The sequence below is a fragment of the Vitis riparia genome, chromosome 15 (assembly GCF_004353265.1).
Source record: "Vitis riparia cultivar Riparia Gloire de Montpellier isolate 1030 chromosome 15, EGFV_Vit.rip_1.0, whole genome shotgun sequence".
Lineage (NCBI taxonomy): Eukaryota > Viridiplantae > Streptophyta > Magnoliopsida > Vitales > Vitaceae > Vitis > Vitis riparia.
The window spans coordinates 13819715-13839932 of NC_048445.1; the positions used below are offsets into that span (position 1 = coordinate 13819715).

At 39.4% G+C, this 20218-nt stretch overlaps 1 protein-coding gene across 1 annotated transcript; it reads right to left on the reverse strand.

Annotated features, from left to right (window-relative positions):
* Nucleotides 1-16584: 16584 nt before the first annotated feature.
* LOC117931989 (probable disease resistance protein At1g58602) lies at nt 16585-19281 on the reverse strand. The gene has a single exon (XM_034853047.1). It carries the CDS (start codon nt 19279-19281, stop codon nt 16585-16587), a length of 2697 nt encoding a protein of 898 aa, XP_034708938.1.
* Nucleotides 19282-20218: the final 937 nt, after the last annotated feature.

Genomic DNA, 20218 nt, shown 5'->3' on the forward strand with positions numbered 1-20218 from the left:
CATCCTCTTGTTACCTCAGATACATAACTTAAAAAATCCATGGCTTCTTCCGGATTCTTACTCATAAAATCTCCCCCACACATGGTTTCAAGAATTTGCTTCATGGAGGAAGACATTCCATCATAGAAATAGCTCACCAAGAGCCATGTATCAAAGCCATGATGAGGACAAGCATTGATAGCCTCCATATACCTTCCCAACATTCATGGAATTTCTCATTTTCTTTAGCAGAAAAGTTTGAGATTTGCCTCTTCAACCCATTGGTTCTATGGGTGGGGAAAAATTTCTTCAAAAACTCGGCCTGAAGATCAACCCAATTCCTTATGCTCCTTGGCCTTAAAGAATTAAGCCATATTTTTGCCTTGTCCTTCAAAGTGAAAGGGAATAGCTTGAGTCTCATCAAGTCTATTGAAGCTCCTCCCTCTCTAAAGGTATTGCACACCTCCTCAAACTCCTTGATGTGGGCATATGGATTCTCACTCTCCATTCCATGGAAATTTGGTAGAAGGGGCACAATATGGGGCCTTATAATCAGCTGCTCAAGAGGAGGTATTATGCATGAGGGTGCACTCATCCTTGGTGGGTGCATTCTATCCCTCATGGATAGATATGCATTTGGATTACCCCCCCCCCCCCCCCCCCCCCCCCCCCCCCCCCCCCCCCCCCCCCCCCCCCCCCCCCCCCCCCCCCCCCCCCCCCCCCCCCCCCCCCCCCCCCCCCCCCCCCCCCCCCCCCCCCCCCCCCCCCCCCCCCCTTGACCTTGTTAAGAATTTTGATCCTCTTGTGGAGGGTCCATGATGTTTACACAGATATTCAACTCTGTGTCTTGAGGATTCTCAATCCTTACTAATCTTCCCTCTTGGTCCCGAATCCAATAGGGCATGCACAAATCTCTACTTACCTGAAAACAAAACAAAAACAACAAAAACAAAAGAAAACTAGAAGAAAGTTAAGGTTAGAAAGAAAACAAAAGAAATTCTAAAATAAAGGAAATAAAGTTAGTGAAAAAGGAATTCACCAAACTTGTGATGAAAGTCACAAGTAGCCTCTAAAAGGTTGTATCACTGTATTGTGGCACCATCCCCGGCAACGGCGCCATTTTGATTCGCGGAAAACCCAGTCGGGTCATTTAATCAAAAACATTTATAAAACCTATGACCTCATACTAGTGTAGCAAAGCTACTATAGTATAGTGGCTTTAGGGTCAAACTCTGGGATGGGTTTTCATTCTCTACCAGTGATATACTCATGATTAGAAATTAAATTTAATGATTTCCTTTATCAAAAACTTAAAGCTTAAAAAGAAAATAAAATTTGTTTTGAAAGTATTTGAACTTAAATTAACATAAACTAATTAAAAATGGAAGAAAGAAAGTTTCTCGGAGCTAAGGATTGCTAGGATCAAGTTTAGAATGCAAAGTGGAAAATTCCGGATTTTTCTCCTCGCATTGGGGATTTAACCTATAGTTATTTCCCGAACCGGTGTAGGTTTAACAATGAAGATTTAATCCATAAAAATCAATAAAAATGGTAGTCAAGGTCCATTAATGGCTTTAGACACTATATAGGTCTTCACCTTGAACCACTTTCCAATGGCTCGTACATGATAACTAATGGACTAATATGGATCTAGCAATAAGCATCCATAAAGACCTGAAGCTTACCATGTATTGGCCATTCAAAGTGATTCTCAGGGATTTAAAGCAAAACTTTGGATTAAAAAGCCATTTATGAACTTCAACTACCTGAATTTAATGCACGAGTATTTTCCAACTTTTCATCTGGACTTTTCACCTAGCTTCCTTCACTCCAAGAAACCAAGAGTTTAGCCTCTCATCCTCTGAGAAAACATCCTCAAAGGTTGTTTGGCTTCCAAGAAAGAGAAAATAGTAACGAGAAAATAGAAAATAAGAGTGCTCTGTATATTGCTAAGTGTTAAGCTTAACACTCGGGTTACATGTCTTCAAGAGGTGATTTCCACCCCTTATATAGTTTTTACAAAAGCAAAGTTTTTCATTGGCTTGATACAAGGAGAAGAAAGGAAATTACATCAAAAGAAACTTAAGAAAATATCTAAAGTGGAGTCGGCAAAAACAGAGGAGATTTCGCACCACGCAAGGGGTGTGCGAAATTAAAGGAGGTGTGCGAAATTCGCACACCATTCAGAAGGTGTGCGAAATTTTCGCACACCTGGAGCAGTTTTCTTCAGAAGGTCATAACTTCCTCGTTTCAACTCCAAATCGTGCACGATTTGAAGCGTTGGATTCTTGACTTCTTGAGCTTTGAAACGGTATATAGAATGTAAAAAATGGACTTCGGGAAGTTCTCCAAAAGTGCCAAAGAACACTGCAGCTGCTGTCCTCAGATTTCCTCCTTGCTTCTCTTTTGATTTTCTTTGCTTCTCTTTGCTTTTCTTCTTTGGTTGGCTTGTCTTAATGATCCAAAAAGATGTCAAACACTAAAACTAGCCACAAATATGATTAGAAGTCATTGCTAGTCATTAACATGCCAATTGGAATAAAGGTGAAGAATTACTACACAAAAGTGCTTAAACAATATGACTTAAAAGTGTTAAAATGGCACTTTGGGTAGTAATCAATACTCAACATGTTGTTCGTGGCAGGATGTCGATCCGAGAATGCCAAACGAACAGATCTAGGAATGTGATCACCATGAGGGATATCAACAAGACGCCTATCCATATCCAGAGTGGTTGGATGCACCATCAAAATACATGCGCCATCCTGATAAACTAGTCACAGCTGCGACATCCTCATCCAGGAAGTCATCATCAATGGCTCTGCCATTGGAAACTGGTAAAGAAGCTAGGTGATCCGCGACAATGCTCCTTCTGATGGACTCTAGTGACATAATGAATGTCAAACTCAATCAGAAGTACAACCATCTCATGAGGCGACGACCAAGGCGGCCTGTCAAACAAATATCTCAGAGGATCTAGACGGGATATCAAATGCACTGAATACTCGTCATGTAATGTTTCAATCGTTGAGTGGCCCAAACCAATGCCGAGCAATAACGTCAATCATAACATATCTCGTCTCGTAATCTAGCATCCTCTTACTCAAATAATAAATGGCTTAATCCTTGCCTGAATCATCGAGCTGAGCCACATGCATCCCAAAGCCACGTCTGAGATGGATAGGTATAGGAGTAAAGGACGGCCTAGTGTAGGAGCGCCAAGACTGGGGGTGACAACAAGTACTCTCGGATCCTCTTGAATGCGCTCTAACACTGATCATCCCCAAAGTAGGTTGACTCTTCATCAAGAGTCAGAAAATGGGCTCACAGATGTCTGTCAATCTGGCGATGAATCTACTGATGTACTGAAGTCTACCCAAGAAACCTCTGACCTCTCTCTCTGTCCTTAGTGCAGGCATGTCAAGGATGGCTCTAATCTTATCTGGATCTACCTCTATGCCTCTCTCGCTGACCATATACCCCAAGAGTTTCCCAAAAGTCACTCTGAAAGTGCACTTCTTGGATTCAATCTCAACCTGAACTATTGATCCTCTCAAAGAACCTCTCTAAAGCTGCTAAGTGATCCGATCTACCTCGAGATTCCACTATCATGTCGTCTACGTAAACCTCAACATCCCGATGCATCATGTCATGGAAGAGGGTGGTCGCCGCTCTTGATAGGTGCTCCTGCATTCTTCAACCAAATGGCATGACTCTATAGCAATAAGTACCCCACTCGGTAATGAAGGACGTCTTCTCCATGCCCTCTAGATCCATCAAGACCTGACTGTACCCGAAAAATCCGTCCATAAAGGACAACATCGAATGACCTGTCGTATTGTCAACTAGCATGTCGATGTGTGGAAGAGGAAAATCATCCTTAAGACTGGCTTTGTTGAGATCTCGAAAATCAACACAAACTCTCACCTTGCCGTCCTTTTTGGGAACAGGGACGACATTGGCTAGCACTTCGGTACTCGACCACTAATAAAAATCCTACACTGAGCTGCTTCTGAATCTCCTCATTGACCTGCAAGCTCCAACGAGGATGCAATCGTCTCAACTTCTACTTAACCGGTCTGGCATGGGGCAGAAGTGGCAAACGATGCTGGACGATAGACAGATCAAGCCTGGCATGTCCTCATAAAACCATGGGAAAACGTCCAAGTATGCTCTAAGGAACTGGATGAGGCTATCCCTCTCATCAACAGATAAATCTGATCTGATCCTCAACTCCCTAGGCTGATCTGCTATGCCAAAATCAACAATCTCTGTGTCCCCTACAGCAAGTGAAACTCTCTCATCAATGGGATCCGAATCGGAAACAGAAGATGAGTCATCGTTGAATCACGCTGTGCAATCTCATCATCAATGTCAAAAATATGTGATGTGGGTGAAGATGGTGCGGATAAAGCGATAACATTACAGACAGGCAAATACTCAAAGATGTCAAATCCATAGATGAAAAGTCAGAAACATAGTCATGACGGGAGACAAATCCAATAAAACATCAAAAGAAAGAGGTAGGTCCACAAAGTCGGACGCTCCCTCAGCTAGGCCAACAGGGCCATCAAACAAACCACCAACAACTATAACATCCTCAGCGATCTCCGGAGCGGGAGCGACCTGGATCTCCTCGGCGATCTTGAGGACGGACACCCCGAAGAGATCAAATGGTGAAGCGAGCTCAAGCGGGGCTATCTCCTTGATCTGGCTCAAACTCATCGCAAGCATCTCATCAACGTACTCGTCACGTGGCACGGCTCCGTTCCACTATGTCTCTGATTTCGGCAAAAGTCCCGTGCTCATCGATCTCATCCGGGAAGCAAAGCGTCATAAGGCTCGCGCGATCTAGCGAGGAAGGAGCGATCAACATAGAAGTCGAAGGGCCAAGGGCTCCGTCACTCAACCGTAACTGCTGGACGAGGTGCTGAAGCTCGACCTCCTGGGTGATGCTGAGTCCTCCGATGATCCATCAAATGGTGCATGTGACTCTGATGCCCTCACAAAGTAATCGGTTAGGCTCATGGTGTATGGGCAGACAAGATAATAAAACGGCGTGTGAGTCAGCCGAGCCCTCACCCTCTCCTTGTGCAATCGCGTCATATAACGATAATCGGCCTCAGTGGGAATGAATCTGAGCCCGAATGGTACATCATAGTCCGAAAATGCCATGAACTTGCTAGGCCCGTGCTGACGCCGCCCCAAACCCATGCCGGGAAGATAAGACATGCTCCGCATAATATCGAGCACCACCGTGCTGTTGTGTCGGTCGAAAGACATGGCTACGAAGTCTCGACAGAAATCCTCCATCTCCAGAGTCTGCACCTCATCGAAAGTGAATCCGGTCAGAAAAGATCATCATCAGTGTGACTAATCTGAAGCACAGGCTCGACATAAATGAACACATCTCCCACATACTGCACCACGACAGCCTGGCCATCATGAATAAACTTCACCTTCTGATGAAAGGAAGAAGGAATAGCCCTAGCTCTATGGATCCATGGTCGGCCTAGAAGCAGGTTAAAGGATGTAGGAATCCTCAAAACCTGAAACATGGCGACAAAAGTGGCCGGACCGATCAGTAGCTCAATCTCTAGTGTACCCATGACCTCCCTCTGAGTGCTATCATATGCGCGAACGGATTGAGTGGAAGGACCAAAATCCGATGGTGCGTAGCCGAGGGCAATGGCGGTGGCCAGAGGACAAACATTTAGGGTCGAGCCATTGTCCAGAAGGACAGATGGGACTCGGTGGCCTGAACAACCGACAGATATGTAGAGTGCACGCATGTGATCCGAGCCCTCCGGTGGCAAGTCATCATCAGAGAATACAATGCATGTGGCTCTACCGGCCGTCATCATATGAATCAATCCCTTAGGGAAGGTGGTAGTCTCGACTCTGATTTGCTCAAAGCTCGAATCAGAGCATCACGGTGAGTGCTAGAGGATGCCAACATGCTCTAGATGGAAATACGAGCCTGAGTGCTCTGTAGCTGTCTCAAAATCTTATCATCCTCTGCTCTAACCTCCTTGGGAGCGGATGTACCCTCAACTGGCCTAGCTGCCGCGGGAAGTGGCTGTCGCATCACTCTACCTCCTCGGAGAATATACTGAACATCCAGAGTCTGAGAATCAGCAACATGTGGAGCCTGAGCCTCCTCAACATCTGGGATCAAGATGAATGGCGCCTAGACGCTGTAATGTGGCAAAATCAATGGCTCAACAATGGCAGCCTGCACCGATCCACATCGGGAACTAATCGAAATGGAGCAGGCATCCGAAGCCCTAGAGTCACCTCACTCATCTCATAAATCACATCTAGCATGATGGGCTCTGGGTCTGAATCATCCTCACTCAACATGTGGACGTGGTCATCAATCTCATCAAAGTCTAAGAAATGAATACCATCAGCTAGTGGTAGGACTGCTTGCGTGGTGTGGGTCGGTAACGGGTTTGTGGTCACACTCGGCTGACCCAAGTGTACCAAATCCTGGTTGATCAAATCTTGGACGGCATGCCTCAAAGTGGTGCATTGATCAGTCTCGTGTCCAGGCCCCTGATAGTATGCACAGTGCAAATCCATCCTAAACTGAGGTGGAATCAGCTGAGGTGGCGGCCTAAGAGCGAGAGCAGTCAACAACCCTGCCTCTGTAAGCTTCCGAAGAGCTTGGCTCAACAGCATGCCTAATTGCGAGAACTGCCTCTGTGTCCTCAAAGCAAAAGGAGTAGGAGTTTGCTGAGCTCTAGGTCGGGGATAAGGCATTGTGGGTCTCGCCGTGAACTGAGCAACATAGCATGGTTGCCCTGTGGCTGTGCAGGAAACTAGGGGTCTCTCGATGCCCTGTGTGGCATAATAAGGCAAAGCCAAAGTCTATGGCACATAGGTCTGATCATAAGCCGGGCGAGGTGCTCGAGGCCTGTACTGTTGAGGTGGATAAGAAGGATGAGTCTCGGGGGACCGTGGGACTAGAAAATAATGCCTAGAAGGCCTCTGACTGGAAGAACCGATGACGCTCACATCAACTGACCTCTGTCCTCCCAAGGGTTTCTTCCCCTTAACATCACTAGGGGAAGAATCAATCCACAATCCTCTCAAGATGCCATCCTCAACATCGTACAAAGCCAAAACCAACGAACCAAAATATGTGAAGGGTATCTCGACCACATGTTTGGCAATCTTGGGCTATAGACTCCTCAAAACCATCTGTATCTGATCCCTCTCCGGAGGCCTGTCAATGATCTCGGCAATCTTCCCGCTCCAGCGGGAGATGAATGATGAAACGAACTCATTTGTCCTCTATCTCAGAGCCTCGAGCTCTCTCCTCGATACATCTACGACAGTGTTAAATGAAAACTGTCGTAAAACTCCTGGGCTAAGTTGTCCCATTTCCAACGTCGTGAGGACTCTAGGGATGCAAACCAGCGCTAGGTTGCCCTACTCAGAGATAGTGGGAATGGAGTGATCATCTACAACTCATCCAGACCATGAGCCCTCACTATTATGTTATAGAGTCTGAGGTGGATGCGTGGACAACCAATGCCCATATATCTCTCGATGTCTGGCATCTTAAACTTAGCCGACAAACTGGCTACCGGCATACCCTCAAAATCATCCCAAACAACTGATCCATCCGACACTCTCATCTGTCTCATGCGCTGCTCAATACGGTCCATACGTGCATGAGATTCATCAGTGACTGTGGTCGGAACGACTGCAGGTGGAGCAACCTCAGAATGCCCATGCAATACATAAGGTGAGGCCTGAGGCATCTTCGAAACAGGTGGTGGCAGTGGCAACGAATCATGAAGAGTCTCATCCTGAACTACGAGCGGCCTACTCTGCTGGCTGCCGATCTCCTGCCTGAGGCTAACCAAAGCCTCCTGGATAGAAGCCATGGTGGTTGTAAACTGATCCACTGTAACAACCTGCTAATCCATACTCGATCTCTCGGAATACTGGACTAATCTCCCCTCTACTCTAACCCAAGAAGGTGTATCCAGACTGTGAACGAAGAGTCGATCCTGAAAACGCAAAGAAATGAATGAGGATATGACCTGGGGAAAGCATAGCAACAATAATAATCTGAACGGAAACAAGCAAGGCATCCAAGTGAAGACGGACGGTTCGACCATACTCAAACTCATATTGATCTCTGTGCACTCTCAACTAGAGGCTGAAAAAAGAGTATCGGAATCCAAGCTATGACTACGGAGGCTCTGAAAGCCCTCAGATGCACCCACGTGTAGGGGGAGAGTCCTAATCGAAGGATCTACAGCTCAACCTACGAGGTGAGGGTGGCTCTAAATGGATATGGGTGGACTTTAAAGGATCCCTAGCAGAAGCGATCATACCCTCCAACGGTATGCAACCCTCTGCACGCCTCCGAAGAGACGGGGCGCTTCCATGCAAGGTGGTCATCACCTCAATACATGCACTACCTCAACATCCCAAGGGGTTTCCTATGGTGAAACCTCTCAAACTCATCAATGCTCAATGGTCAACTAGAGTGCATAGTGAACGGTGTGGGTGCATCCGATAACCCTAAGAAGCTAAAACGGGAAAGGAAACACACTGGCCACACAAATATCCATGAAACCTAGCTCCGGGCTATACAACTCTTCAATGATCGGACTCCAATTGACATCAAAGTTTCACTCTCCTCTAGAATGCTCCCGTGCATCGATATAGCCCATCGCTAGACCTCACTCCTAATCTCTAGCTCGGTTAGAGAGCAAACACATAGAAGGTCTCACACTTGCAATAATGAGAACCGGGATGAAAGGAATGACCGAAACCAAGAGAGTTAGAGGTAAGGGGATAGATGTGCGACCCACAGAGATAGGCGACATGCAATCATGCAAAAGAAGGGTAGTCATGCAACATACAGTCAGGCAGAATACAGGATATATCACTTATGCCCACGCAAAAGCTATGACGATCAGGATGAATGGCGATACAAACATCATGCTCAAAAGATGATCAAGATAATATGCGAGCCAGAGAAAACAACACAGCAAGTCAAATGATGTACAATAGTGAGTCTATGCATGTGAAGTGAGCAGAATAATCAAGAAGAAATAGAATCGCTATACCAAGCAAAACAAGATGAGCAATCTATGATAATCCGCATGTCAATGTACCAAACTAAACTAGCAATGAAGTACAGAAAAACGACATCCGAAGCCCCAATCAAGATAATCAATCATATCAATGTCACAGCATAATATCCAAGCATGCATCAAAAACTCCCAATGTACAATCAAGAGATAGGTAACCACCGATCGACTCGTCGAATGCCACATTTGCTTCATCTTAAGTTCAAGTTTGACCCTTTAAAACTCCCCAGTGGAGTCGCCATTTTGTGGACCCCGCATTTCAGCTCATGCGTTTCCCACTCGATGGCGAGCTCGATTTTTATTTTGAAAAAAATAATTTTTTATTGATTAAGAAAAATGACCTGAAGTCGCCACGTATTTTTGTTTTTATTTTAAAAGGGTAAACAAAATAAGAAAGAAAACCCATAATGCGACTCCTTATTTTGGAAAAGGTGATCTATGAAAAACTGGATCGGATTTGGGGGTCAGGTTACTTATCAGGAAGGTACGGTAAAGACCGTAGCACCCCTTTAAGTCCCTAAAGTCGGGTATCTACTAATAAAATGAAGCTGATGTGACAATTGATGTGGAAATCAATGAATACTCAGGGTGGTCATGCACATGGGGGAATCAGAACACTCAATAAAGGATCGACCGAAATGAGAACAGGGCATACCTTGGCATCAATCGATCAATGCACTATCGAGAAAAATGGTTAGTACACAATTAAAGGAATAATCTCATGCATGTCATAGAGCAGAATGAATCAATCATGTGTGATAATCAAATCAATCAATCAATCAATCATAAAATCACTTATGTAAGGCCCCCACCAAAACCCGTTTATTTTGCATGAATTAATGTCATAGATTCCATTGTTCTGGAATTATGAAAAATTCATTCAAGCTTATTAAAATTAAGATGAGCAGAAGATCGTTTGAAAACCAGAGTGGAATTAAAACTATTTGAGAGAAAATTGGATTTTTAAAATTTATTTGAAAAATTGGAGTCTTGAGGAGTACCTGAAAATTGGAGCTTTAGAGATTATTTGAAAATTGGATTCTTAGGAATTAAATGTAAGAATGAGAATTTTAGAAATTAAATTTGAAAGAAAATTGGGATTTTGAAGAATTATTTGAAAGTTCGAGATTTTTAAGAAAAATTAAGTTACAAAAATTGGGACTTTGGGAGTTACATTTTGAAAGAAATCAGAGTTGTATGTTATTTGAGAAGTAGAAATTATGAAAGTTGATTTATAAAAATTGGAAATCTTGAAAATCATTTGAAGACGGAATTTTTAGAAATGAATGAATAAAATGATAACAATAATAATGATAATAATAAATGAGTAACCGGATAAATGCAATAATTAGAATATTGGGAACTGAAAATTAAGTTCAGAGATAGGACAATTGGAATTTCAGATAGCTAAATTCAGAAATTGGAATTTTGAAGAATTAGACTTTAATGATTGAGATTTTTAAGAGAAATAAATAGGTAAGTATGGAATAATATTACTAATTAATCAAAACGATATTGGAATGGATGAAAGTGAATAGTGGGATTTTGAGGTTGAAAATTAAGTTCGAAAGTCGGATTTTTGAATAATTGAACTTTAATTATTGGAATTTTTAAAAGAAAATAAATAAATAAATAAGGAATAATAATAATAATAACAAGAATAGTATTTAAATGAATAAAAGTGAATGGCGGAATATTTTTTTTGAGTCTAAAAGTTAAATTTGGAAATTCGGTTTTGAAGAATTGAATTTTAATGATTGAAATAAATAAAAAAAACATGGAATAATGATACTAATTAACGAAAATAATGTTTAAACGAATAAAAAATGAATGGTGGAATTTTTTTAATTGAAAATTAAATTAGGACGTTTGGATTTTTTTTGAAGAATTAGAATTAGACTTTAATGAATGAGATTTTTAAAAGATGATAAATCGATACAAGTGAAATAATAAGAATAGTTAACAATCATAATATTTAAACGAGTGAAATTGAATGGTATAAATTTCAGGATTGAAAATTAAATTTGGACGTAGGACTTTTAAAGAATTAGAATTAGACTTTAATAAATGAGATTTTTAAAAGACGATAAATCTATACATACGAAAAAAAATAATAATAATAATAATTAACAATCATAATATTTAAACGAGTGAAATAGAGTAGTATAAATTTCGGGATTGAAAATTAAATTTGGACGTAGGATTTTTTAAGAATTAGAATTAAACTTTAATGAATGAGATTTTTAAAAGATGATAAATCGATACATACGAAATAATAATAATAATTAACAATCATAACATTTAAACGAGTGAAATTGAATAGCGGAATTTTCGGGATTGAATTTTTGAGAATCAAAATTTTGTAAACCGAATTTAAAATTAAATTTTAGGAAATTATTTCAAAAATGATATTTTGTATAACTGAGTTTAAAATCTTCATAAAAAAAAAAAAAAAAAGATTTGTAACATTAGAAAAATGACTTAAGAGGGCCAAATACTTGGCCCAAACTTGGAGAATGGGGCTTAAGGCCCACATGAACTAATCTAAACCCACAACTTAGGCTTTGGGAGCCCACCAACAAAGCCCACCAACCAAACTTCTACCATGGAGATCCAGGGGTGCTCCCACCTTATTTTTTTTTAAAAAAAACAAAGGGATGGCCCACGGGTAGCAAGTGGGCGGTGACGAATAGGGCATGCATGTCGATGATGGCCATGATGAAATGAAGGAATGGAGGTGGGGGCTGCTGCTTCGGCTGGCGCTTGCGTCGCTGCTGCCATGGTCAGCGCTACTGGTCTCACCGCCGTCTCCGCCACTAGACGGAGATCTTGATGAAGAGGAAGGCGGCGACGACGACGAGTGGCAGGCTCCATCTCCAGCAACGGTTGTTTGATGGGCAAAGTGGCTATTGTGGGTGGTAATCTTGGGGTTGAACTTGGTCTGGTTCGAGGTGCCACGGCTGCTTCCGATAGAAGTGTTGGTGGAGAGAGTCTTCATCTCTTTCCTCCTCGTCGTCGTCAACTCCGCCACCGACCAGATTTTCGAAGACTGAACGCTTCTGAGCAGGCATTGGTGAGAAGAAAGATTTGCCGTGACGGCTCCTATGATCCCCGTCGACATCGGCCGTGGTGGTTGTGTAGCTGTTGGTGGCGCCGAAGACCTTGTGAAGGATGGCGAGCTTGTAGAGGTCGTCCAAGGAAAGGGACATGGTTGAGAAAAGGGTGAGCATGAATATGATGGAGTGTGGGGGATGAAGGGTGTAGGATGGGTATGTAAGCATGGGGGGATGATTGAGGTGGCCGTGTGCATGGGGGCCTCATGCACGTGAATGAAATAATGGAAATGGGAGGATGGTGGTTTTGATGGGGGGTGAGGGTGGAAGAGTGGAGAGTTAGAAAGAGAAGTGGGTAATGGGGAACGTAGAGAGAGGAAAGGTGGTGGCATGCATGGGAATCATCCTATTATGAAAGGTGGGTATGAATATTGAAAGGCAGAGAAGTGGTTAAGGTAGGTTAGGTGAGCATGCTGATTTAAATCATTGAGAATCTTAGCAAATTAATCTAGCCAAATGCAGTAGTGGCCAAGTTCATCTAATTACAAAGGTCCGGGAATAGATATTTTAGCAAACATGGATGGCATCTCTGAGCATATGAGGTTACCTTCAACAACTCCGTCAGCAATGAATGTTCTCGGATTTTTTATGGATGCTTCCATCATGATGTGGAAAAATTCAAAAAAAATGGTTATGAAGCGGGCTGCATTGCTCATGAAGCACTCAGGCTTGGCTTTGAAAGATGTATGGCTGAAAGTCCAGGAAGCACTTTGACAGGTTACATAAACCTTCCTCAATCCCTTAAAGGTGGTGCCATGAATGGAGAAACTTATAGCGACTACATTGGCTGAAACATCAATGTCATCTATTGTTCCATTTTAAGTTCCCAAAAAGAAATCAATACGTGAACGCCAACATCTCATATAAAATATCAAAACAGAGACCATGAACAGGTTGGAAATCAAGCATCAAGTGAGTGTAAGCAGGCTTAGATTCCATAAAAATATGTGAGAGTCCCCAAAAAGCACATTCAAGCATCAAAAATAGAATCTCATAATACCCAAAAGACACCATAAAGTACCCTGAACATAAGAGAATCCATAGCTTGCAGAAATGATACTTGTGTTTTTCCTCCAATAGCTTTCAAGACCTCTCTCTAGCCAGCTGAAAAATATCCCCTCCTCTTTAAAAGCCTCCCTTTTTTCTCTCTAGATTCCTCCACCTCCTCTGCTCCCTTCCGACTCCTTTCTCCCTCCTTTCCTCTTTTCTTTTTTTTTTTAAAAAAAAATCTCAGTCTTCTTTCTTCCCTGGCAAGCCACTACTTGCCCTGCTGTTCAACCATCAGCAAGCATGGCCAGCCATCACCCCCCTGCTGTTGCACGTCCCATGCAACCGAGATCCATGCCTAGAGAGGGGGTCCCCCCACACTTCAAAAAAAATGCAATGAAAAATGAAAAAAAAGAAACATCAACTCTTCCCCCGGGCCCTCACCCTAACAGGGGTCTACAATGTATCATTAGTAATAGAAATTTTTTTTATCTTTTGATTACATGATATTAATATTTATTATCTTATGTCTTTAATAATAAATTCATATTCATATATGGTCAAAATATAAGTTAAATTTTAAATTTATGAGTTTCATTTTTTTGCATGGTATAAGTTTGGTAATCATCATTCGTGCATGATCGTGAATGGATTATGGATTGCTCAATGGATAAATATTATTCATGCCTTTCTTTGTAACTATGATTTACCTCTTTTTTTTTATCATTTCTTTCGTGATCAATATTATTTTTTATAGATTGATTTTGTGGATGAATTGGGGATTGTATTGTATTTTTTTGAAGATTGTATTTATCGTTTAGTCTTTCTTTTCTCGCTCTCATAAAGCATTGAGTTACCAATTAAGTTACTAAGGAGAACAACATTATTTTTTGTTGATGGATTTTGAATAGATTTGAGAATTGTATTGTATTTTCTTAAGGATTGTATTAGATTTGTTTATGATTCACAATATTTCATGAATAAATACATTTTAAATTTATTTTAAAATATTCTAAAATATTTATCAATAATTATTTATATTTTTATTTAATTATTTTACTCCTAAATTTGGGGAAAACGGAATATCTTTAATCTTAAGCTCAAAAAGATAAGAAGTTGGAAAAATAATTGTGATAAAAGTTAAATATTTAAAATTATTTCAAGATGATAATTTATCGTAAAAAATAAAAAAACAATGGAAAACTTTCAAATTAAATTTAAAATAAATGATAAGGATGAGAACTAATTAATTAAAAAAAAAATCCAAATCCTTACCACTTATTAAAAATATCTATAAGTATGAAAATTAAGTTAATTCCAAAGCATATCCAAATTATTACTACTTATTAATTAAAAATTAATTTTTAAACATTTACCTTAATACAATATTATTAACTACAATATATGAATATGAATTTATTATTAATTAATTTATTATAAAAAGTATATAAATATGAATTAATTTATTAAAATGAAGAGTTATTCATTTAACGAAAAACCTTCTATCTAAAAAACTTTTTCTACCCAAATTATCCCTATAAATAAAACTCTTCCACGTAGAAAACCCTTATAAAAAAATGAATTACCTTTTATATAAAATAAGTTACATATCTTTTTTATTTCTTTAATTTGTCTGTTTTCCACCATAATGATCATTATTCTGTCTTCAATTTTTATATTTATAAATGTATAAATAAGTAAAAATCCATTAACCAGTTTGCTTGCGAAAATAATATTAAATTTCCATTTTTTTAACAAATCCAACAATTATCCTATAAGCAAACTCTTTCATACCATAACTTCCCTTATTATTTATTATAATTATTAATATTAGATCAAAATTATTAATATTGGTATTCTATGTGTTTTTGCCACTGTTCTAAGAACAAAAAAAAAAAAATTAGAATGCTTTTCATGTTTTCAATGAGTGTTCTAGTGTGTTCTTTGTGCGTTCTTGCCTCTTCTTTGCACTATGAGGGAAAATTTAAAAAAAAAAATGGGGATGAAAATGGGAAAATCGGTCTCACAAAATTCAACATTATTCGGTTTTTCTTTTCTTTTTTTTTTTTTTTGATATTTCAGGATTTTATCATATTTCAAAGCCAAAACCTCCATAAATTTTAGGATTTCCCAAAAACCAAACAAAACATAAACAATAACACAAAAAAGACTAAGAATGCAAAAAATAAAAAAGAATAATTAAAAAAAAAAAAAAACCGAAACTTTACCAGGAATCTCTGCAACAACCACAAATCTGAATTTTGGCCTTAATGAATAATGTTTTGATTTTAGAAGAGAAAAATAGTTCACCTGCGTAAAAGTTTGGATCTTGGAAGAGGAACAAGAGGAGACAAAGAACTGAAAAGAGAATAGGGAGATATAGAGGAGGGAAAGAAATGGAAAGGTATTGATCTTGGTTTTCATCCCAATGTTATATATATAGTAAAGATTAATAAATTTTTATAAATAAATTAATTTGATTTACTTTAAAATTTTTTACCTTTTATATAATAATTAAATATAAAATATAAAATTTAATTTTAAATAAAATTATAAATATTTAAAAAATTATCATAAATATATCATTTTCAGTTAATTTTTTATATTATTAATTATATTTAAAATAGAAAAAATAGATCATAAGTTTCCAAGTATAATGCATTATTGTTTGATATCATAAATTTTATCTTCATAAAATCCGATCATTGATATTTACCAATTTATGATATTTTAATAGGATAATTTACTAATTATTGAAATCAAACATATTATAAAGTAATATTTTGTTTAAAAAAATTAAAACTAATGCAAAAAAAATTCAAAATGGAACATTTTTTATTTTTAATGAAATGTGAATGTAAAAATTATTTATAGATTTATAACATCAAGTTAATTAAAGAAAATACCTAACTTAAAAAAAATACAACAATAACAACTTCCAAACAAGTTTTTTTGTTTTATTTGTTGTTAAAAGTTATTTTTATTAACTCAATCAAACATGTTTTTCTTTGTTTTTGAGAATAAAAATTATTTTTTAGAATTCAATTTTCAAACATAATTTTGTTTATGAGAACATCAAAAAATTATTCTTAAAAACTGATTTCAAAAACACTTCCCAAGCTTTTAGAAGTGTACGGGCTTCTACTCTTGCATGTATTCTGTTGGTTTTCTCTTATTAGAACTCCATTGAGGTTCAATTATAAACTGACTGATCACTTTATTTGAAAACGTGGAAGCATCTTACGCAAACACGTATGTTTCACAAAAGCAGAAAAAACAAGGAAAAAGACGAGCTTAGACAAGTAGAGAAGATTTGTTGCATTGGAAATGCTCCAGTACAGTCCAAGCATTTCCTGGTAGCGCTTTATGAAACTTCTCCTGAGCCTTCAAGATGCCGTACGCCTCCACCCGTGTATTGAGGTGGCGAGCCAGATCTTCTGCGGATCTCCTCCTTCTATCCGACAAAGCTCATCCCTTAACTCAGGAGACAAACCATGCAACTCTAGGTGCTGCAAATTTTTTCGTTGCAGCAATCCATGGGAAAGCCTTTTCATTTTAGGGCCAGTATCAATTATTAAATCCTTCAGATCAGGCATTGCCCCTTCCTCCACAATCAATTCTTTTAATTCTTTCAAATAACAGAGCAGAAGGGTTTCGAGTTGCTGGAATCCTCCAGAAGTACAGACCATCTTCTTTCCCATAGAGGAACAATGGAATAATCTGAGAAATCTCAAGTTTGGCAGCTTCTCTAGGGTCACCATTGGGTCTTGCTCTATATTCCAACATTGCAATTCCAAGAAGATGAGGTTTGGAGGGTAGAATTCAATTTCATCAGGGAACCTTTCGAGCCTTCCTCTTAAACATAGATGGTAAAGGTAGGTGTGGTCTGAGAAAGGCAGGAGGTGCGGCAAGTTAACCCCTTGTACAGTAGAATCCAAACACAAGGATCGAAGAGCAGTTAGCTTTTTTACTGACTCGGAAAATCCCTGGTTCTTTGTTTGTGCGATTTCGGTCCATACAATTGTCAGTTCTCTAAGCTCAATTAATTTTCCCAAGCCTTCACCACAGCACCAACTGCCTGCTCTTAAACATAACGATTGGAGGTTTGTTAGGTGGCCAACACTCAAAGGACCATTCCTGCACCTATCTATCACTGACTGGCTTGAAACCACTCCACGACAGTATAGATGTCTCAAATGGTGCAATTTCCAAATGGTAGAAGGAATTATTTCAATTAAAGTGCTTCGAAAGTCTAGGGTTTGTAGATTAGTAAGACGACCTATGGACGATGGAAGCCTTTTTATGCGGGTTCCCATTAAGCACAGGTACTTAAGGTGGATAAGTTCTCCTATGCCTTCTGGGATGGTATTGATAGGCATGCGTTCTAGGTCCAGTACAGTGAGCAATTTGACACGCCTGTGTAAAGATCTCAAAATGTTTTCTTGGAAGCATACAGAAAAACAAATGAAAGATCGGAGACTACGTGAAGTATGCAAGTGTTTAGAATTAGTCTTCTTACCTTGATGAATGGTTAGTCGACGAACACTAACAGGGGATGTAGATTCAATGCTTTCATATCGCTCGAAAAATTTTGTATCTTTGGCCTCAGAAATGGCAAGGTCTCGAAGCAGATCGTGCATGCGACAGGACATCACTCTTCCATCGAAAGTCCTGCCAGCCACTTGAATCATGCTTCTATCTACCAATTCCTGTAAGTGATCTTCCGCGACGTCTTCCGCTATTTCTTCTCCTCTTCTTTGTATAAACCCTTCTGCAACCCACAAGCGGATCAACTTATCTGTCCTGATTTCTGAGTCTTCTGGGAAAAGACCACAGTAAAGGAAACAGGACTTCAAGTAATACGGCATATCATTGTAGCTTAAAGCAAGGACCCCCAAACATGAGTCTGGACCTTGATTTAGGTGCCAAGATAGGCTGTCCAGTACTTTTTGCCAGGACAGCGGTGTCTTTTCTTTTCTTGATAGAAAGCCTCCCAAGACCACAATTGCAAGGGGCAAACCCCCACAATTTGCTACAATTTTCTTTCCCAACTCTTCCAATTCTCTGGGGCAAACAGCATTTGCACTCCCAGCCAGAAAAATTTTCTTGAGAAAGAGCTCCCAACTCTCTTCTTCAGTCAGAAAAGAAAGTTCATGGGGAATGGTTTGTGGATCAGCATAAAGACCAATCTCTTTATTGCGTGAGGTGATCAACACTCTGCTGCCATTCACCGAGTCAGGAAAATACAAGCCCAACCTATCCCAAGCTTCATTTCTCCACATATCATCCATAACTATCAAGTACTTCTTGGTAGTCAGGTAATCACGAAGACTATTCCCCAAATCGCTCTCGTTCATTTTACTCCTTTCCTCTTCGGAGAGAATCCCAACACGAACAGCAACGCCTAGCAAAAGCTCCCTGATTGTATACTCTTGAGAGACATAAATCCAAGCATGACAATCAAAGCATTGCTGGACATCATTATCATTGTAGACTTTCTTAGCCAGGGTAGTCTTTCCCAAGCCACCCATGCCCACGATGGACACCACAGCTCTCCGAATCTCTCCATTAAGCAGCTTTTGCTTGACGCTTTTTGCATCCTCTTGAATTCCCACCACGTTGACTTCTTCAACAATCGGAGCCCTCCTCTCTTTATGTGGCACAACTTCGTTGGACGAGCTTGCAGCTGGTAAGGTTTCGACACCGTACCTTGATTTGTTAGCCATGATCTTCTCAATCTTGGTATTGATCTCTCTGATTCGAGACTCGAGCTTGTGAACAAATCGTAACTTAAGGAACTTGAGGCATTTGAGACTTCCTTGCTGTTGGTGATTCGTCTCGAACATGAACCTGTCGATGACATCTTCGGCGTCATAGGTTACGTCCCTGATCTGACTCACCCAGAGCTTGATTCTTGGATCATATCTGCGCTTCGCATCCGCGTCTTTGAGAAAAAGGCGCATCCATTCGAGCTCGTTACTCAACAGCTTCACCTGCTCTTCCACTCTGCTGAGTAGAAATGCTTCCTGGGAAAGCAGGTCAGTTAACTTCTCTAGAAAAACGGTGACAATACTTTCAGCCATTAATTGTTTTCACAGTTGTTGCTGATCAACTGACAACCAGGTTTGTTGCTTTTAAATCCAGCTAAGTTCCCAGTTTCAAGGCAATTTCCGGGCAAATGGGAAATCACTTTCCAGGCAGTTTCAGTTGGAAAACAAACGTATTGCAGTAAATCGTTCAATTCACTACAAATTGGCTGGTTCACTCGGTTCATCGGTTCGATCGTCAATTCTGACAATTTGAAGCCAGTTCAATAGGTTGTTGGCTCAAAAGGGTAGATTGGATCGAAAAGGTCGCTAGCCAGTCCAGCTCGATTTTTAAAACATTTCTTTAAATAGTAAAAGAAATGTAAGGATAGAAGATACTATTGTTGTTAGACTAATTTTATATTTGAAAATTATAATTTAATTTTTTTAAAAATTAATTAATAATTATTGTATTTTATTTTTTAAAACATAAATAAATTATGTTGGGAAAAGTGAAATCCATATTTTAGGTTATATTTAGATATTCTCAAAAGTTACATATTCTTCCAAATAAGATCATAGTAATATAATTTATGAACATTCTATGAGGATATCTTTGTCGCCATTAAATAAACTTTTGCTTTGGGAAGACCTTGTTTGTAATTGAATTTAAAGCCCCAAAATTATGTTTCATATGTTGTTTTTTCACTAATTTGTTTAGTAAAACTAAAAGAAAGTGATTCTCACATAATGTCATACATTTTGATAGTTATTTGCTAGCTCAAGGTTTTTCTATCATAAATTTTGATGATTATAAAATAAAATATGATGATTTAATGGTGTTTTAAATGTTTTCATTTAGGTTTAAAGTCGTCAAACCATCAAAAGGTCAATTTGAGTGAAAGAGATCAAGATGAGTCACCATGACCAATCCACCAAAATAAAGACTATTTTCTTAGGATCAATATATCAAAATTTGACATGAGCTAATTAG